Source organism: Leuresthes tenuis, unplaced genomic scaffold, assembly GCF_036924035.1.
Source record: "Leuresthes tenuis unplaced genomic scaffold, fLeuTen1.0.hap1 SCAF_4, whole genome shotgun sequence".
Lineage (NCBI taxonomy): Eukaryota > Metazoa > Chordata > Actinopteri > Atheriniformes > Atherinopsidae > Leuresthes > Leuresthes tenuis.
The window spans coordinates 13,694,043-13,715,241 of record NW_027325358.1 but is presented as its reverse complement, the minus strand read 5'-3'; the positions used below and the strand labels follow the sequence as shown (position 1 = coordinate 13,715,241).

The window sequence follows — 21,199 nt, the reverse complement described above, 5'->3', positions numbered from 1 at the left end:
TCTACCGCGTGTCTTAACCCTCGACACATTCTGGGACCATTTCATCTTCCAAATTAAGAGATGCGATTCGTGAAAGTTTGTAATGATTAACCTACGGGGTGATAAACCTGTGATTTCCCGGGACGAGCGAGGAAGAATTAAAAAACAAAACGAAACAGAAGAAAACAAACAAGGAAGGACGGGTCGTAGCAGTCATGGAGGAAACGGTCTCAGGTGGAAATGCTCCGAAAAGGTAAGGATTTGGAATCACTCTATACTTACAAGCCAACTGATCTTTAATCTTTCACCAAACATCTACTTGTTGTGTGGGTGAAGTTCGGCGTCACACCCACGACGCCTCGTTTGTTGTGCTACTTCAATTAAACTAGAACTCCTTATTTCTTTCTTTCTTTCTTACTTTATCGCTTAGGCTACTGTTGCCGATATTCTGTAAAAGTCACAGAGTGAACTTGTGTGATCCCTGTGACGGTTAGAGTTAGCTGAGGGCACACACGAGAGGCTCATGTAACATTTCCGCGTGAACCCGCAACATCATTTTACAATTCTTTCAAAGATCCGCCGAAATTTTGCACGAAAAGGGAGTCCGTTTAACTCCCAAGTTTAATCTACTTGATCAATTATTAGATCAATTTGATCTCATTTGTTTGATTTTTTTATTTTTTATTTTTTATTTTTTTTAAATGTATGTATTTTTACAAGATGTGATTAAAACGATCCATACATGGGTGGAAATAATGTAATTAATTCAAGTTGAACAAGAATAAATAAGTAATAGAATAAATAATAATAATATTAGATCGATTTTAATCCCAGCTGAACACATTATGAGGGCTGGAGTTGTATCCGTTGAAGATGAAGCCCATATTTAGTATAAATGCAGTGGCCGGTGCGTCCCTTCCCATGACGTCTGCTTAGTCTGGCATATGTCCAGCGGGTGGTGGTGGGTTGGGATGATAGTGGTTGCGCTCAGAACGCACTCAACAGGCCCAGGTAGGAGCAGAAAAGAGTGAGTGAACATACTCGGGAGAGCTACTGAGAGTTATTTGTTCACAGTCACTCTTAGACTTTTTTTTTTTTGTTGTTAAATGTTGGTGCATCACACGGGTCTGCTCACAAACCGTGCCATTCAAAATGAGGCTATATCAAAATAATATATATCAATGGAGGAAATCAGATGTTGACATTGAATCAAACTGTTTAACCTGCTCTTTTTTTCAGTGAGCACATAGAATGGAAAATGTGTATTTGGCAAACATTTATTTTTGTGCACAAAAAAAACAACAAAAATCGTTATCTGAGACGTTGGCGAAGAACGAACAATTGACGGTGGAGTGGATTTTGATCAAACATTTATTTTCGTGCGGTTGTCTGAGACGCGGGCGCGTCTCCAGGACGAGCGTTGTGGCTGTTGCATGTTTCTGACGCGTCGCACCTGTTCCCCTCTTCTGATAACATGCGAAAACCGACACAGAGAAGCAGACACTGTCACACTGTGCACAAATCAGAAAGGTGAAAAAAAAAAAACCCAAAAAATAGGTGTGTGCACACGTGCTCTTCAACGAAAACTATAGTGATTGTCTGATTAGAACAGTAACTAGTTTTCCCTGAGAACTAGTGACACTGTCATAAACGCATCATGTTTTTTTAGTCAGCCAGAATTCAGGAATGCAGTCACACCAGATGCACTCGCTCCCCACCTGAAGTTGGTATCTATGTCATGACGCACGGTTGAGGATGTGGCATTCAGTGGCGCCTCGTAAACTTACGCCCCTTTACAGAAATTGCGTTGTTCCTCTCTTGCCATTTTCTATCAATATTTTGATATTCGAGTATGTAAATTCTAAGAAGACCATATTCGTGTATAAAGGACTGGTGTGGGTAGAAAAAGTGAACATTTTGTAGCTTATGATGACTTTTATCCAGTGTTTTACATTGGATGACTTGCTTTTGATTATTAGAGGAGCCAAAGTGGCTAGAAACTGAATTGAACTAAAAAGTATTACTAAACTGAGAAGAAGCAACAACTAAGAAATCTAACTTTAGACTCTCAGGAATGGAAACCTCAGACTTGAATGATTCTTGATTAAATTCCTTTAAGTTCCGGAAGTTCATCACCAAAGACGACTGCGGATCGAGAGTTCAGAGTGGCTGTGGATTTCAGAAATATCCAGATTGCATGTATATTTAATGATTAAGCCCTCTGTCGATCATTGCAGAATCTATGTGAGGCTTGCAGCTGTGACACAGACTGTGTCTTACCTTTGTACAAATCTTACGTCTAATTTGAACTGACTTAGTTTTACTGTTAGTGATTGATTGATCCCACAATCCCATTGATTGGAAATATATGGAAAAGAATCTGATTTTGGGACACGATGAACATATGATGAAGTCAGCTGATTTGATAAAAACTTGGCAACTTTCTGTTCAAATAAAGAACATTTGAGAACAAATCCTTTATAAAAAAAAAAAAGTAAATGTGGATATCATGATTTCAACACCTAATTGCAGAAATGAATGAAAAAGAAGGGGGGGGAGTAAGAATGAAGTAAGAATGAAAACTCAACCTGCGTGCCATTCGAGAAGATTTCTGAGTTTTCTCTGGGTGCACCGTGGTGATGAAGACGCGCGATAGTTTTTGAGGTGGAGAAAGTGCCACTTTGCTCCACTTTCCTCCTCACATATTTAAGGTCTATGCCCCACACGCCGTGACGTTTGTCTGTTGCATCCCTGCTCACTGTGGCGCTCTATTTAAACGGATGTTCACACATCTTTTCCAAGAAATGACCGATACACTTTGTAAGTATAGGGCCATCGCTATGCTGCCAAAAAAAACCCAACTAAATGCTGAAACTTTCACAAGCAAACGCGACGACGAACAGCTCATCTCATGGTGTTTAAAGACGGAGTCGTGCCCTTATACTGCAGCAGCTGTTAATGGGACGGCCGCTCCAGAACGTACGACAAAGGTTGGCCTGTTATCAGGTCAGTGTCCGACAAATTTGCTGTGGATCTTCCTTCTCATGAGGGGACACATGGACAAATATGAAATCCAATTAGATATCTTATTTTTGGAGAATGTCAAGGGAGGTGCACACCTGCTTGGGTTGTTTCTTCTCTCTAATCCAACAAAATAGAATTAAACAAACTAATGTTCTCAAATCCCTGCTCAGTCTGACCGATAACATTACATCCCTTATGGAATTCACAAGAGCAGAAAGCCCTCCCGTCCACCACAAACTTATCCAACAACTTATTATCAAAGTAGTTTAATTCTATGTCGAACTAGCTACTTAATTTAACTTGGACTTGGTTTGAAAGCTATACTGCAGCGCTGAATACCTTTCTCAGACTAACATCATTGACGGTATGTCACAGAAAGAAAAACAAGATGACATAAAACAGTTTGCTTTCTGTTTTCTGGAAAAATCAATGTCCCATAAATAAAGCTGGTGAAAGCATTGCCTCAATATCCTCTCCAAACATACATGCTCACTGTACGCTTCAGTCTTGTCCACTTTCTCTATCTCTCTCTCTCTCTCTCTTGAAGAAGAAGAATTGCACAGAATAGAATGCTCTTTATTGCCTTTGACGCAGAGTGAAAACTAGGAGCTCTGCTCCACCACTGACATGATAAATGTAATGAATTAGCAACCTAAGAAAATGAGCATCTGTTAAAATGCATTCTGTACAGTGCAATGTCGTGTTAAACATTGATAAAGTGATTCAGTGACTATTACGGCATGTAAGAGTTTAAGGTTATGATGGCTTGGGGAAGGAAACTCTGGGTCTGGGTGTGTGGCATTTAGCAGTCCTGTAGCACTTACCTGATGGTAGCAAGTGGAGATCATTGTGGTCATCATGTATTATGGTCCTTTATGATGTACTGAGGTAGCAGGATTTGGAAATATCATCCAATGTGGGCAGTGAACAGCCAGTGATGTTATCAGCAGAATGGATGACACAATGTAAGTTTGTTCTGCCGTACATCCTGGATGAAATATGGTCGGGAGTACGTTTGGATAATCTCAGAGCAGTTAAAGGCTACCAACAGTGTCTTCAAGAGATTGTTTCTATTCAGCAACCTCAATAAGTTGAGATGCTGAGATGTCTTTTTTATAATGACAATGGTGTTGACAGCAGACATCATCAGAGATGTGGACCCCCAGGAACTGACCTAAGAGGAGTGAATTTCTCCTTAAATGTTTAAATTCTAAGTTGGCTTTAAAGCGCCTCTTACTTCAGGACTCATCCCTTAAACGTGCAGAAGTAATCAACAGCTGCCGCATAGCTAACATGTATGAAGCTGCTGTGTTTTGGTGCCTAAGAATTGACCTTCTCCTTCGACAAAGAATGTTTCATAATTAAAATCGGCTCCTTAAATGGTTTGAAACAGATTTCTTAGTGATGGACTTGGTAAGACGGCTGATGTTTAAGCCATAAGCGTCAGCCACGTTCTGGTTCCACTTGTAGATGTTCACATAGGGTGTGCCAAACTGCACACGCAGAACTGTTAAAAGACAGGCCTGAAGTTTGATGGGCAGGCCTGAAATAATCTGTAATTAGTGCCATGAGCACACAGTAATGTATTTTGAGCATAGGGCGGAACCATAACAGTTGTTCTATGTCATGTTAGCATATATCAACAGGAATGATATACTCGCTAATTTTTTTTTCTTCTTCTCTTTGTAGACAACTTGTGGAAATCCAAAGGTGTCAAAAGAAGCCTGCGTTCCACTTCTGGTTCAAGCTCCTGCTTTTGCTTAGTCTGATTTTCCTGGTATTGGGTTTAGCCCTGTCCGACAACGCTTTGTCATGGTGGGAGCGATTTAAACTGCAGGGGGACTACAGATGGTTTTCTAACACGACCTATAGAGCTGATATACCCGGTTATAGAGCCCATCCAAAACACACAGTTGTACAAAATGAAATTCACGAAACCACTGAACCTCCTCCTGTGCGACTCAAAGGTATCCAGTACCACCAAGCCTATCCCCGTAACTATCAGTTTATCATGGATAACACAGAGGTTTGCAAAAAAGAGACCCCTTTCCTGGTGTTGATGGTTCCAGTGGCTCCAAATAATGTTGCGGCCCGAGATGCAATCCGGCAGACATGGGCCAAAAACAGCACTGTTCAGGGGGAGCTGGTACGTACTCTGTTCGTGCTGGGGCTCTCTGGAGGAGTTGATGCTGACAAGCTCAAACAAGAGAATTCACTGCACCACGACCTGATCCAAAGTGACTTCTCGGACACATATCTCAATCTGACCATTAAAACTATGGTGATAATGGACTGGCTGACCACACGCTGCCCCACAGCAGCCTACGCTATGAAGATAGACTCTGACATGTTCCTGAACATTGACAATCTGGTGATCATGCTAAAAAAACCAGGGATCCCCAAACTGAACTACTTGACAGGAATGCTTATGTGGGACAGACCAGTCATCCGTTCCAAGGACTCGAAGTGGTATGTTCCGGAGGAGATGTTCCCCGATCCCAATTATCCGACATACACTCTGGGCATGGGATATGTCTTTTCCAACGATCTTCCAACAAAATTTGTGAATGTGTCAAAATCTATCAAACCCTTTAACATAGAGGATGCTTACATTGGAATGTGCATGAAAAAGCTGGGACTCTCACCCACTTCACCGCCAGATCCTTCCCAGTTCAAAGCCTATAATACAAACTATAACCGCTGTGAGTACTCCAAGATCATCACGTACATTCTCGCCTCCTCGCAAGAGTTGGTGAACTATTGGACAGACTTAAAGAAGCCTGGAAAAGCCTGTTAAGACACCATCTTGTACAGATGCACAGAAAATCACTTGGGTGGCAGGGGTTTAACTTATTTTTAGATTTTACTGTGAGGGAACTTTATTTACTGGGGCTCCTCATTTTTGAAGGAAGGTGTTCGACAATGCAATGTGTAAAGTTCTTTATATTCTGCTTTATATATGCTTCATTTTGTTGGGGAAGCATTGGGGGGTGCAAGTTTGTTTTGTTCTTTTTATTTTGAAGATGACGTTTATTACATTAAACACATAATACACTATTTTGAATACTTTAGTGCTTTCTTGCTCATAATGCTTTAGAGAACGTGTCTTAGGTGTTTTACACACAGTCATGGTGGACATGAATGGCTTTCAGAAGTTTCTTTCATGTTCTTTTTCTGAAGCTGACATGTGTACAACCAACATCTATTTTCAGTAGAAAACAGAACAAAGAATTTGGTGTACAAGTTTTAATAGATTAGAGGTTGTCTGAGATCAATACAAATATACTGGGGTAAGTATAGCTCACCTAACACTGCAGTCAACATCTTAAGCCATCTTTATGCAGTATTTATTTTTTTTTCTCAAATTCAGGATGATTGTTTGACCACCCCTCTTGAAATAATTAGTTCATTTAAATTATTAGGTTTCCAGGCACAGGAGAGGGTTGTGGTCAGAACGTTTAGATTTTTTTTTCTTTCAATAAAGCATGCTTTGTGTATCCATCCATCTATTCCTGTACTCGCTTAATCCAACTCAGGGTTGGATCTATCCCAGCAGCCCCTGGGTGAAAGGCGGAGTACACCTTCACACAAAGACAAGTGAGACAATCATGACTGCTAACACTCACTCTTTGGGTTCATTTAAAATGGCCAATTACCCTAACCTGCATGCTTTTGGATGGTGTTAGGAAGCTGGAGTACCTGGTGTAAACCCACACTCCCTTGATAATATACACAGGAAGCACCCGGCTGAGATATGAACCAGAATCACACTTTCTATGTAAAGCATATTGAGTTTAGTTGGAATAAGATATGCTAAATAGATGTGGTTGCCTTTGCCAACTTTAGCCAACTGACAGCAAGAGGTGAAGAGGTAAGTTATATTGTTACAAAGTTATTCACAATGAACGCTCAGGTCCCCAGAGGCCCATGTAGAAAATGTTCAGATATTAATTATGTATCTGGTCACAATGCAATCCTCATGTATACATATAGACCAAATAGTTTTGAGCCACTGAATTAATTAATCCTTTCCATACTGCCTGTGAAGTGAACCCTATTACACTGAAAGAAAATTCAGTGTAAAAAAAAAAAAAGGTTTTTGTGTTGCTCTTCCTGCCCTGTTGCTCAGAAAGGAAATGAGTGGGAACAACAAGATAGGGTTTTTTTTTTCTTGCTCAGCACTAGGTAAAGAGTATGTATTTATATTTGTACGAAAAACTTTGGAAGTATTATCTGAAGCTCTGTCCTGCCATTATCCTGTTTTATACTCTTTGTGGCATTACTGTTAACTGAGGGGAGGCTAAATAACAGATGGATTAAAATGTCTGGTAAGCACTAAAAGGTTTCCTGATCTTTATGGACCCATTGTCTGACATGATAAAGTTGTGGGACTTTCGCTCACTTGACTTTGCATGAACCTGCATTACTTCTGCATTTAAAAACTGATTTACTCATGCCATTGCAAAACAAGAAGGCAAAATTCCGAGAAATGTTCTGTATTTGACACTCCCTTTTCCGTTTATCTTGAGCTATTTTGGTTTCTCTTATAACAGAATCCGATGGGGTTATGCTCAGATGTTGATCTCTTCCCATACTTTTCCCTCTGGATTTGAGTTTGTTTGGACAGTAATTAAAGGCATTTCTGCAGGAAACCTTTTGTCCACAGCCTCAGGAAGGCAACCCATGGTACAAAGCATGGAGCTGTGATGAGGTTAACTTCTGGATAGTGTAGTGGTAAGACTACTACCCTTCATGTTGGTGACCAGAGTTCAAATCCTGACCACCTCCGTGCATGAAAGGTCCTACTTCCAGTAGAGGTCCTTAGGCAAGACCCCCATTACGCTACCTGCCTCCCTGGGATGTGAGTGTAAGATGAGTATAAGTCACTTTGGATAAAAGCGTCTGCCAAATTTATAAACTTCAACCTTCACCTGGAACATTGCTAAAATCAGCCTGGCTACAGCATTTTGTAGCATTTAGGTACTTACAAGTGAAAATGAGAAGGCAAACCCTCAATATGTCAGCTCCTTTAAAGTCTTGAAGGTTAATTTCAACCAGGGAAAAAATCTTAAAGAGAAAAAAGACACAACTGTGCCCTTTGAACATGGAGCAATCTCCAGTGTCAGAAAGAGTACAATAAAAAAGAGGGTATATGTTTTGACCTGGAAAGGTCAACCAAAGGTTAAATCTTTCTTTTTCGCTTTTTTGTCTTCCCCGGTCATCTTCTTTTTTGTTGTCATATCTCATGTCTTACTGCCAGGGCATAGGGATAGCTTTAGGAAATATCACAAGAAGTTACTTTTATTCAAGTTACCAACTGCAGCTTTAAAGCTACACAGAAAGGAACGTGACAGAGGGAGTAACCTGTAACAAAGCTGGGAAGCTGGTCCCAAGAATCTGTCTGACCAGATTTCCTGTCTGAAGGAATGCAGCAGATGACAAGTGAAGCCCAGTAAACAAGCACCAGAAGGGTTAGAGGAACACAGTAATGTAGTTTTTATTTCAATTGAATGAAGGATTTTTAAATGACAGCGAGTTGAACACACTTGAAGCTGTCTGCTGTGTCATACCAAACTTTCCATTGGAGTTAGTGAGAGAATTTGAAAGGCTTCTCTCCATTCAAGGCTCATAGCTGAAATGCTGTAAATGTGAGCGCTTTAGTAGTTACATTGGCTGAAAGGGGACAAATTTCCCTACATTTTAAGGTAAAACTGGTTTATGTAAGTTAAACTGTATGAAAGTTGGAGGAATTTGTTTGAATATCAGAAAAAGCTGAAAGTTGTCAGTGCTCAGTCTGCTGGCTGCTCATTCATAAAAACCAAAAAGGAGGAAAAAATTCTCATATTTTCAAAGCTGAACAATTTGGTAATAGCTAAATGTCTTGTGACCTGTTTAAAGTTTGAATGGTGTCTCTAGCTGAAAGTATGCAGAAGTGGTTAGGTTGAAAAGAGGAGGAAGAGTTTAAAGCATTTCCCATTAATTTGATGGGTAGGAAAATTTGAACAAAAGTTCAATATTTTAAAAAGTGTGAAAGTCAGAAATACCAAAAGTCATTGCACCCATCTCCTGAACGAGCGGAACGTTTTGAGACCAAAATTGTTGAAATCACTGAAAGTATGCAGGAATAATTACACAACAAAAAATGTATGGAACTAAGATGTTGGAATAATAATAATAAATAGAAGTCATCGTGAGAATGCTTAATCACAATAACTCACAATAATATGTGAGTAATCTTCAGTTTATTGAATTCAATAGAAACATGTTATCAACTCTGAGCGGAGGGTGACATCTGGTGGTGGAGACAGCTTATTGCAGGATAGATTGCAATGCTAAAGCCCATCAGTATACATGCTATTTAGAATATTTTCCTATTTCGTTTAGGCTGAGGTGTAGGTATCATTTCATAAACTTTGAGCAACTTACATGGGTCTTGTTAATTGACTGGGCCGTTATTAACCATTCGAAAAAAGAGTAGGCAAATATAGGCTTTTAAAAAAAAAATTTTAAGTAAAAGAAAGAACAAGTTTGAGGGAACGACGGACCATCCAAATACTAATTAATACAGCAAATGACAGGATGGTCTATCGAAATACAAATACAGTCTGATACAAAGCTGTTATTTATCATCGCAATAATTCAGCACAAAGCGTCTTGAGAAGTGGTTGGAAAAAACTTCTCTTAAATAATTAATTTACTTCTTTTTTGTTTTATTTATTTTGTTAGAATTGTTGTTTTTAGATTGAATGTTTTGGTCGACTTAACTCGCCGGTAAAGAATTTGGTTTAGCGCCACTACGTGATGAGCAAGACAACGAGGAAGTGAAGGAAGGAGTTTGTTGTGAAATATGTGGGTGGTGTTACTTTCCAGGCGCAGCTTTCAATGGCAGCTCGCGTTGCTTAAGGTGGGTTTTCTTTGGCTCACTTCTTCGCTAACACGACCCCCTGGTCTCCCGGGAGTTTACCTGTCTTGCAGAAAGGACAACATAAAGTCCGGGTATTTTTAAAAAACCTGCAAAAGAAGCAAGGTATGTGGTGGCGTTGTGATCCACGTGTGATCCGCTGCTGTTTCAAGGACTCGGTATGTTTGTTACTGCTCAGCTTCCATTAATCAAACGCTGTAATAAAAGCCAGAACTTTGATGGGTTTTTAATTGTTTTTAACTGAGGCGAAACACAGCCTGCATTCGCACAAAGACCAACTTCCGTAAATGATTAGCCTCTTGCCTTCTGTATTTTCTTTATTATTATGGTATGGCAAGTTTATTTGTAGAGCACAATTCGTACACAAAGCATTTCAAAGTGCTTTACAGCTACAGAAAATCACAAGAAGGCAAATAAAATCATTCCAGAAACATAAAAAAAATTGATTTATTAAATCAAAAGCGAAGATGATACGAAGATGTCATATGCACAGCGAAATTGAACTGTTTTCAGCCTAGATTTAAACATTGTCAGAGTTGGTTGTTATGGCTCTAACATGTCAGAGATGTACTTTGGCGCGAGACCATGAAGTATATATGTATATAGACTAGGGGTAGGATTTAATACGTTTTTTTTACTTCTTCCTTCTCCTTTTCGAACATGAAATTGAATGCATTTGACATTTATTTATATATATATATACGTTTTTTAAATTTCTTTTTTTTTCCTGTGTTCGAAATAAAATAAACCAATCAATCAATTGTTCAACAGCCCAAATAGATTAAACTCTTGCATACCTGAGGGAAAACTACTGCAAGGGGTTGCCTATTTTAAAAGCTACTATCAAAAAGGCAAAAGCCTATCTAAAACACCACTTAAAAGCCTATTAAAATGAAACAATATTATATAATAGTTTAACATTAATATGATGTGCTACGCTAATACACAAAAAACACTACAAACATGCAAACATTCATATTATATTTCTCCTGTCAGTTCAAATGAATGTGGTTTGGAAAAGGGGGCAACTATCAAACCTGGCAGCGCAGCACACTTTAGGCATCGTTTACAACTTGACCACAGTGCACGCCTGCAGGTTACGAGAGAGACGTACACAGGGCACAGAGTTAACATTCACATGATGACATTTTACGTTTAGAAGGACAGTCATAGAAGCACGTTAGCATTTTTCTGAAGTCACCTGACACAATATAATTCTGAAACTCTAGCTCTAAAAACTAGTTAGAGAGCTACTTACATTAATCTACAGCTACTTGGAAAACAGCACTCAAATTGTTTTTCATGCACCCGCCGACGTGGAGGTAAGCCAGTCACAGGCAGGCAGACAATGAAATGGTCCAGTCCACTGTACAGGGGTGTCTGACATTTTTACTTTACCTACCTCCCTTTGTGGGTGTGGACTTCATAGCTGTTTTTCGGTGAAGCAGGATGTTGGAACTGAGTGTCATTTGTGGCGGAACAGGTTGTGCTTCCTGTTAATGTCTTTGTTAAAGTCGGAGTGTTCTGCTTTTTCTGCAGTATACTGCTGTCACTGTCCCTCGGGCTGTGAGGTGCAGGATAAAGTGTGTAGTGAATGAAATTTGAGCAATGAAAAGCGACAGCTGTGACCAGCACAGACACGTCATGGTTTTGCTCCACTCTACATGTATGTATTGCTACCAGAGTTTTCAACAGATTTGAACCGTTTAGTGAAGATGTTGGAAGATGATCCCAAGGTACATTTGGGAAACAAATGTTGAAAAATCAAGCTCAAAAATCCGCTGCAGGTGGAGGGAATTTTGGGAGAAGTTACAAAGACGAAGGTGTTGATCAAACTTGTTCTGAAGCTCAAATGATGTAGTTTTCAAACTTTCAGAGTAGTTTTATTTAAATTTCCCCTGCCGTGTTTTGTTATTCTCAAATGAAATGAACGTTTTCTTTTACTTGCTGCTCTTTTAATTTGTCAGCCGTTATTCTTTTCCTGAAACTTCAACTGCTGAAAGTTCGTGGCTCAAGACATGATCAAACTTCCTGTTGTTGTTTGCGAGAAGAAACGTGAGTGTTGACAGCCGCTCAAATTGTAGGTAGTAGCTCTCACAAAAAGAAAAATTGGCCTCTTCTAATGCTCCTGCCATTTGTGTTTTTTTTTTTTTTTTTAATTAATGAATTTCTTTTAGCAGCGTAAGAATGAACTGTTTAATCTCTGCTTGGAACTCCTTTAACTGCATGTTGTGGGTTCATACCAACAGCTTCCAAATGCATATGCTGTAATCGATATATTAATGACACTGGAGAAAAGGCCCACTTCTCTCAATTCAAACTTTGAGCTCATTCATTATCTAAAAGGATATGGCGTTTAATAACTTCTTTAATTGTGTGTTTGTGCCTGTGAAATTGAGGTACTAAAACCTCAGCATTTAATCCATAGGTTGTCAGAAATCCTGAAAGCTTTATTGAGCACTTATAGTTACTGTAGTCCTCAGAAAGTTTTTCATTTGTGCTAACATGAGTCTTTTCTTTCAGTATAGTTTTAATGGAGAACAGACGACATCTGAAACGCATCTTTATCTGCAGTTTGACAGCGGTGTCCGTCGTCATTATCTATCTAAGTACTGAAAGATCAGAGCACTGGACTGCTCTGCTAGCCAGAACATTCCCAACATCAAAATCATTAGTTTCCTCATCAGCAGTACCACAGTGGGAGGATCCAGGACCTTATCATGTGGCCTATCCACGGAATTACAAATTCATCATGGATGAAACTCCAACATGCAAGACCACAACTCCTTTCCTGATCGTTATTGTTCCTGTTGCACCCAGTGAAGAGGCTACCCGGAATGCCATTCGGAATACATGGGGAAAGGAGAAAGTGGTTCTTGATCAGCTCGTTGAAACTCTCTTCATAATTGGTTTACCAGGAGGACACAATGCTGAGCAGCAGCAGGAGAAACTCGAACAGGAGAATGAGCAGCATCATGACCTCATTCAGAGCAATTTCCAAGACAGCTATCACAATTTGACCATCAAAACCATGGTCATGCTGGAGTGGCTGGTTCAGCACTGTGCCAAGGCGTCCTTTGTCATAAAGGTTGATTCAGATGTGTTATTTAATGTCCAGAATTTAGTTAAATTGTTATTGGATCCCAACACAGCTAAACAAAACTACATGACGGGTTTGGTATGGTGGCACAGCCCGGTCATAAGAAACCCCTTTAACAAGTTTTACATGCCGAGACACGTGATTCCTGAGTCAGAGTATCCTCCATATCCCTTGGGCATGGCCTATGCCATGTCTCTGGACCTCCCTAGGAAAATCTTGGATGTGTCACCTCAGATCAAACCAATCTTCATTGAAGACGCCTACCTGGGCATGTGCCTAAAACGGTTAGGGATTTCTCCAACTCAGGCTCCTGAAGAAACTATGTTTCTTGTAAAGCCTCAACATCCACTAAGCGACTGCAATCTCTCAAAAGTCATTGCCGCGATGACGACAGAGATTTCCCATATGCAACTGTACTGGCTGAGGATCAGACGAGGAGCTCATTGCCCGTCAGATTAACAAGAACATTTTTATCATATGGTGAGCCTTTTGTCTATATTTAGATCATGAAAGGAGAAAGATGTTACTTTATTAATCCCCCTACAGAAAAGTTCTCTTTTATTTTTCTGTTAAAAATGAAACTCACTCACCAAAGTGTGAACAGGTACAGTATAATAATTGACAGTAATATTTATTTTTTTTATTTTGCATCCAACCTAAAATGCTGCTGGGAAAATAGACCTACATCATATTAAATCATGCACATATCAACTCAGTAGTTACCTGTTGACACAGTGTCAGTTTAACTGGATTTACATTAGCTATTGGGCCTATGTCTTCAATGCCTTGAGAATTTAATGTGTCTGCAACGTCGGATGTTTTTTCTTATGTTCCGTCATGGCTGCAAACTAAGTTTCACACACGCGAGAGTTGGTTTTCAACAGACAAGGTGGTTGGTGTGTGTGTACCGCTTATCTTATTCAACGTGGAATGTGAATATAAAAAAAATTGGAAATAGAAATAAATATGGGGGAAAAGTATTAAGTAAAAAATGTGATTAATACATGGAAAAACACATGTTCTTAATGATTTATTTATTAATTTTTGATTATGGCAGTCTTGGTCCTTGATACAAAACGAGGTTTCATGTTGTTGTTGTTATTTATTAATTTTCCCATCTTTTCTGATTAAATTCATCAGCCTTTAAAAATCATCGGTCTTGCATTTTTGATTCCCTCCCTTTAGTGGGGATATTAACCTACAATGGTAGGTCTTACCTCCCTTTTATGATAAATGTATAGAGTATCGGCCTGTTCCCAACAGGATTTTAGTCCCCAGCTGGGTGTCGCTATTCATTTTTCTTCCTTAGTGCACCAACCTCTTCACTCAATTCAACTCAAACTTTATTTAAATGGACAGAACATTTCAAACAACCAGGGTTGACCAAAGTGCTGCACAAACTAAAAGCAGCAAGGATGATAAAAGTGAAATATTCACAATGATTGATTGAGGTGTTGAAAACATATTATACAGATAGATAGACTATTCACAGGTTCACATGATTTACAATAAAGGAAATAGGCATATGATAAGTTAGGTGATATAAATACAGATGGGGTGAGGATTAAATAGTACATATATAATAAACAGTGGCTACCTTAGAGATAGGAGGTCCCTTGGGTCTAATAGATAACTTGTGAACCTACATTTTTTACAGGAAGAGGTGGAGTGGCCGAGGTTGACTTATGCTTTGTTATCACATATGGTTGTAACCAAAAAGACCACGTGTAGTCTGAGAAGTACATATGTGAAACATATGTTGGTACAAGATTTCTGAGGGATTGCCGGTGTGGCAGTTGGAATTTTGTAATGATAATAATTTTGTAATAGTGGTCCATATCCTTGGAATTATAAACCCCTGAGGGCATCAGCAGGCACTGACACCCTTATTGACCTTCTATCCATAATTAAAGGACAATTTAAACCAAGTTGTAAACTGAACGGATGCAATCCTCTTTTAATTACCTAAAGACACCGAGGTCTAGTGACACAGGTCTTTACATGGTTGGCTCACATGAAACAGGTTTAAGCAATCACTCTGACCCAACTGCTTTACAATGTGCATTACAATTGTATAATGAATCGTTTGTACCTAAGACAAAGCAATGTAAAATTCTTTCTTTGTTGTTCCCCGCTGTTAAGAAAATAGATGTAGCGCCCTCAGCGTTGGCTTATAAGGGTAAATATACATGTTTCATCCACAGGGGTACAGGTAAGAAGGTGGGCACAATCATATCAGATTATTGTCAAGAATCCATCAGTGTCACTCAGGATCTCAGGCATCTTGGTTTTGGAACCAGACTTCCATGAGAGCAGACCTCTGGTGGCTGTGTGGGGATATGAAACTGAGGCCCGCCCTTCCACCTAACTGGCAGGGCAGCTGTGCACAAACCTAATGCCTTTCCATCTATTCCCTGTGAGGAACTTTAAGGCCATGGGTCACAAATTCTCTCCAGAGAAGCTGCAACGTCTCAAGCGTTCAACTTTGCATGGGGGTTCATTCGACAACAGGGTGTACGTGGATAGCATAGGGGTTCCGAGAGGAGTTCCAGATGAGTTTAAAACTAGAAATCAAGTTGCTTCAGGGTTTGAATCTTTACTTTTCTGGTGGGCAACAATAAATAATAATGTTGATTGGATAAATTACATCTATTACAACCAACAGCGCTGTGTGACACTACATTAGAGATACTGTTAGAGGCATTGCTGAACAATTAGGTCCAACTTCCCTAATGGCATGGCAAAATAGAATGGCTTTGGGCATGTTGCTGGCAGAGAAAGTGGTTTGGCCGGTGGAGCGAACTAGTTGCTTCAGTACTGCTTTCTCTTTCTGTTGTAGCAGCCATACTAGTCCCCTGTGGTTGTTGTTGTATCCCATGCCTGAGAGGACTGTTCCAAAGACAGATTAAGACCACACTTGCCCGCACAATGTATCAACAGGTAGAGAGTGACGATGAACTACACGAGGATCATGGAGACAAGGATGCAGATGACGTTTAAAGTATAAAACAGTGCTTTGCATGACCCCCGAGTGAATTCCCAATTCACTCAAATCTCCCTGAAGTGTTAAACAACGATGTAGAAGTTGTACAAAGTTATGCAAAGATTGTAAAAAAGAAAAACATGTATTTATGAATCTACTGTGAATTGCGATTTACACCCTCTTCTAGTATAAACAGCAGGAAAATTTTATGAGAAAAGCAAGTACCATGTGTGGATGTTTTATGTTGCAGGGTCAAGGGACACTTTGTACTGGAGAAGGCCTCCTATCTATTTTATTTCAGCCTCTGTCTGAACCTTGCTTTACTGAATTTCTCATAACCTTGTGTGGCCAGTGATTAGACATAAATAACGATAGTATAATTATTTTTTAACTCTGACAGCTGTGGGCCTGCTTTGTGATATGTTGTGCAGACTTGTCTCCTTGCTGCAAGAATAAATGTTTTGTGTTCATTCTCTCCAGCAAACCTGAGCAACCCTCATTAAGAGAGAATTTTCTTGACAAAAAGTAAGCTTTTTATTGTAGTTTGATGTCTATCTACAAGTGCACCACTGTAAGGAAGTCTTCATCTGTACTGTTGTAGTTTGTCATCAGGCCAGAAGGGGTCAGGACAACATCTGATAAAACCCAACTCCTGGACCCAGGCTGACTGAAATTCTCAGGGATATAATAATCATTATACTGACACAGACACATGTTGGGCAAATTACATTTTTTACTACTTCAGCTCAGACAATGTGTACTGCACCGATTCCAAAAAAGTTGGGACACAATGAAACAGAATGCAAATTATTTTCAAATTTCATTAACCAATATTTTATTCACAATGGAAACATATCAGATGTTGAAAGTAAGACATTTTATTACTTCCTGACAAATATTAGCTCATCTTGAATTTGATGGCAGCATAAAGTATGTCGGGACAGGATTGCCTCTTCTTTTGAAAGCAGTCCATTCTTTTCTGATATTGAATTCTAGCTGCCCAACACTCTTTGGTCTTTTTTTGTCGTATTTTGTGTTTCCCAAAGCATTATATGTTTTCAGTAGGTGAAAGGTTTGGACTGCAGGCAGGTCAGTCCAGCACCTGCATGCACCTGGATTAGTCATGCCATTGTAATTGATGCAGTATGTGGTCTTGGGGAAATATGCAAGACCTTCCCTGAATAAGTCATCATCTGGATGGGAACATATGTTGGTTGCTGTAAAACCTGTATATACGTCTCAAGCTTGATGGTGTTCTTCCAGTTGTTCAAGGTGCCAGTGTAAATGGGTACTAATGCACCCTCACCATCAGAGATGCAGGCTTTTGAATTGAGAGCTGATAATGAGCTGGATGGCCCCTCACCTCTTTAGTCCAGAGGATGCGGTCCATAATTTCCAAAAAGAATTTTGATTATTCTGACCCCAGAATAGTTTTACACTTTACCCCAGTCAATTTTTTTTAAAAATGGCATAGTGAGCTGGGAAAACAAGAGGAAAGGGGTTCTTGAAGTGTTCCTGAGTCCATGCAGTAATTTCCATGATAGAACCAGGCCTGTGCCACCTGGTGGCCAAAGATCATGGACGTCTAGTGTTGACTTTCGTCCATGCCCCATGCACACACAGATATCACAGATTCTCTAAATCTTCTTTAAATCTTTTGATGATACTGTGCACTATAGATGATGGACTAATATAAATGATAAAAATATATAATATAAAATATAAAATTTTATGTAGAGGAACTTTATTCTGATAATTACTCCAGAATTTGTAGACACAGTTTTGTGGCAGATTGCTGAACCTTTGCCCATCTTTTTTCTGAGAGACTCTACCTCTCCATGTTCCTCCTTTTATACCAATCATATTACTGACCTATTGCCAATTAAATTAATTAGATGCAATATGTCCCTCCAGCTTTTTATTTTAGGTACCACTTACTTTTTCAGGCTTATGTTGCCCCCATCCCAACTTTTTTGAGACATGATGCTGCCCTCAAATTCAAGGTGAACTAATAGTTTTCGTGAAATAGTTAAAAAGCCTCACTTTCAACACATGTTTTCTGTGTTCTGTTCGCAAAATATTGGTTGGTGAGATTTGCAAATCATTGCATTAAGATTTTATTTTCTGTTTCACACAGCGTTCCCACTGTTTTGGAATTGGGGGGTGCAAAACGTGTCAAAGCTGCTGGAGAAAAATCCTCTGTGACAAGAGCAAACGCTCTTCATGGTTTTCTCTTTACACATCAATCACAAAAATTCAGTTAATCACCAGGGTCAGATATGGCACAACTAATGAGGCTACACAGGAAAATGGGCCACCGCAAACACAGATTGATTTTTCTCTGCTAACGGTGGGGATACGTGCAGGAATTATAGTAGCCTACTGTGACCTGGTTGAGAAATGCCTTTAAAAAAACAAAACAGGGTAATGTTCCCTTTCAGTGTGAGTCCGGACTTCACAAACATTACCATCTAGTCTACTCTAAGGTTTCTAAAGATTCTAGTGTGCGAGTTGCATCAGTTAATAAAGGTTAATAACAAAATGAAGGGGAGCTGTTTGTGAGGATAATTACAGAAATTAATACTTCCTACTTGGCCAGTTTATTTTTCTCTTTGGCTCCCTTGACAATCTCTATGTGAGGTCAGCAAAAATACAACCATACACATGAATTTTTTGACTAGGCTCAAGGACGCCATCGAAAGCTCACAACAAATTAGCGACTGCAAAGCAAAACGTTGTGGTATGGGGCTGGAAGTTGTGAACTGCACTTTCTCTGGACAGTTTTAGGTAATAAGCATAAAAAAGCTCAACGTGCTTCAAAACAAGTCAGAAGCACATAGCTTTAGGGTTCACAAACTTCTCTAGTGTTACTTTAAATATTTTGTTTTAGTCCTCTCAACGACACATTATAGTCTAGTGTGTATTTCATGGATATTTTAGAGTTTTGTGTCTTGTTCTGGTACAAAAGTACAAAAGTATGTAATTCCTGCCCATTAGGCTGCTTGTATGGATGTGGATCTGCTGAGCGTGCATGTTTTTTTGGCCCGTTAATTGTCTCTCACAGAGCCCTCACAGAGATGAGACAGACTTTCTCATTTGTACACACAACAGAGGAAATTACTCATCTTGTCCCCTTCCTTTGATGCTTTTAGCTGGGATTGAGTTGATCCATTCCACGGTAACTCTTTGTGTGTGTGGCTTGTTAGGGATGGGATGTTATTCATTTTCTTTTCTCTACCCTAACATTAAGACACCTCTTTAAGTTTGTCGGCAGCTGAAGTTAATGAGACAAAGTTCAACATACAAATAGAAAGACAAACATACTGTGTTGTTTTTAAACTGGCAACTTCTTTTGCAAATAGAAATGGATTTTAAAATGAGAGAGAAGACACACACGCATACAATATATTCTTGTTCCATTGTGTGACATTTCAGAAGTTTCTCTCAGTTATTCCTTTACCTTTACCTTGATTATAACCATGTCTCACATTAAAAACCATGGATTAAACTTAATTTCAAGGACTGGCCAAAGTCACTCAGGTTAATTTTCACACTTGCTCTGAAGCATTTTAAAGCAGAAGACATACACAGATATTACACAGTTTTGCTCACAAACCTGGGGCCTTAGGGGTGTACTACAAGGTGAAATTAGAGGCTTACTGAGCTCTGTTGAGCTGAAAGATCTTTCAGGCTGAACTCTTAACCTGCTCCAGAACATGCTATGAGTTTGCATATGGAGATCTATGTTTAGCTCTTAAAACAGTTTTGTTACCATGGGAACCATGCATTCAGTTGATGAATCGCAATGGGTCACATATGTTTCTATATCATGGCCTGATTTGCCAACATGTCTATTCCATAGCATATTCCTAATATAGTATCTAACTGTCACTAGAAAATAAATGACTCTAGGCCTACATAAATTTACTTTGATTTGGCCAGTGATGGTAACCATGGTTGGTTTCAAGATAAGAGATCAGCACGTATAAAAGCACTGCTGCCTGACTAATCAATTGTCTTAGAAAATGAAAAAAAAGTCCAGTTCTGCTGGTTCAGGGCCTGTGGTGGCTGGGGGGCTGCTGGCCCCCTGGTGTGCCCGCAGCGCCACACCCCAGCGGAGTTAAGGGAGGGGGGACGTGCGGATGTATGTGATGTGCTCGTGTGTTTGGTGATGACTGGGCCAGGGTCTGAGACTTGCTGTCCTCTGGCCTGCTTGTGCTGTTCCCGATGGGGGGAGTGTTGCCTCTCCCAGCTTCACCCACCTGTGGGCACATCTTGACTCCCTTGGGGCACTCGGGCTCCTGGGGCACGGGTCTGAGTGGCTGGGGCCTGGTGGGGTTGGTGGGCTGTTGCCCCTGGTTCCCGGGGGCCTCTACCCTATGCTTATGGGGGCTCTTTCCGGGGGCTTCCTCTGCGGTCTTCTGGGTGGGGGAGGGGATTGTGGCTCTGTACATTTATACACTCATAACTAAGCACTGTTATCATGTCAGACCTGTGCCATCTGTAATGCATGTTTATGCACACACACACACATGCATTCATTAGCCCAGTAGAAGGCTCGCTAAGCAGTTGATGTGTGATCCTGTGGTTTCAGGTCATCTATCCACAGTTGTGTTGTAGGCGATTGCCGCTACTTGTGCTTGTTTTTGTGTTTGTTTTTTTCACACTTTCAGGTGCTCCCGGTGGTGCTAAGGCTGGATTCCCTTCTGTTTTGTTTTTACAGGAGTAGCAGCTGGTTGTCTGGTTTTTCTTTCTATTTTTGTTCTGTTTCTTCTTCTTTGCTCTTCCTCTTTCCTTGTTCCCCGGTCCAGTTCGGCACTATTACATGTTAAATATTGTAACAAAAATAAATGAATAAATAAGCAGTTGATGGGCGTCAAGGAGAGCTTTACATTTATAAAGCTTCCCTTGGCAAAGCAAAGCAAATCTTGCAAAATTTGAAAGTAACACTGATTACTCTTATCAGAGCCATCACTGAAATATAGAAGATTTTCTGTCATTTTTTGATATAATATATAAGTGTGTAGTCTATCACATTAGCAAAATTTCAATGATGTCTGTATTTTCATATTGTATGAAGTGTTTAAAAAGAAATCTGAATTAATTAATTAAAATCACCAGACAACTAAAAACGTTTTTGTTCTTCATATTTGAGCCTTCATGACAGAAAATTAATTAAAACATTTACTAT

At 39.7% G+C, this 21,199-nt stretch overlaps 2 protein-coding genes across 2 annotated transcripts; both read left to right on the top strand.

The window, feature by feature from the left end:
* The first annotated feature begins 84 nt into the window (after positions 1 to 84).
* Positions 85 to 6,114, top strand: LOC140305711 (beta-1,3-galactosyltransferase 1-like). Its single transcript, XM_072384681.1, has 2 exons — positions 85 to 232; positions 4,693 to 6,114. Exons 1-2 carry the CDS (start codon positions 195 to 197, stop codon positions 5,798 to 5,800), a joined length of 1,146 nt encoding a protein of 381 aa, XP_072240782.1. The 5' UTR covers positions 85 to 194; the 3' UTR covers positions 5,801 to 6,114.
* Positions 6,115 to 11,459: 5,345 nt separating this feature from the next.
* On the top strand, positions 11,460 to 14,020 carry LOC140305022 (beta-1,3-galactosyltransferase 5-like). The gene is made up of 2 exons (XM_072383803.1): positions 11,460 to 11,595; positions 12,454 to 14,020. The coding sequence occupies exon 2, from the start codon at positions 12,459 to 12,461 to the stop codon at positions 13,482 to 13,484; it is 1,026 nt and encodes a 341-aa protein (XP_072239904.1). The 5' UTR covers positions 11,460 to 11,595; positions 12,454 to 12,458; the 3' UTR covers positions 13,485 to 14,020.
* Positions 14,021 to 21,199: the final 7,179 nt, after the last annotated feature.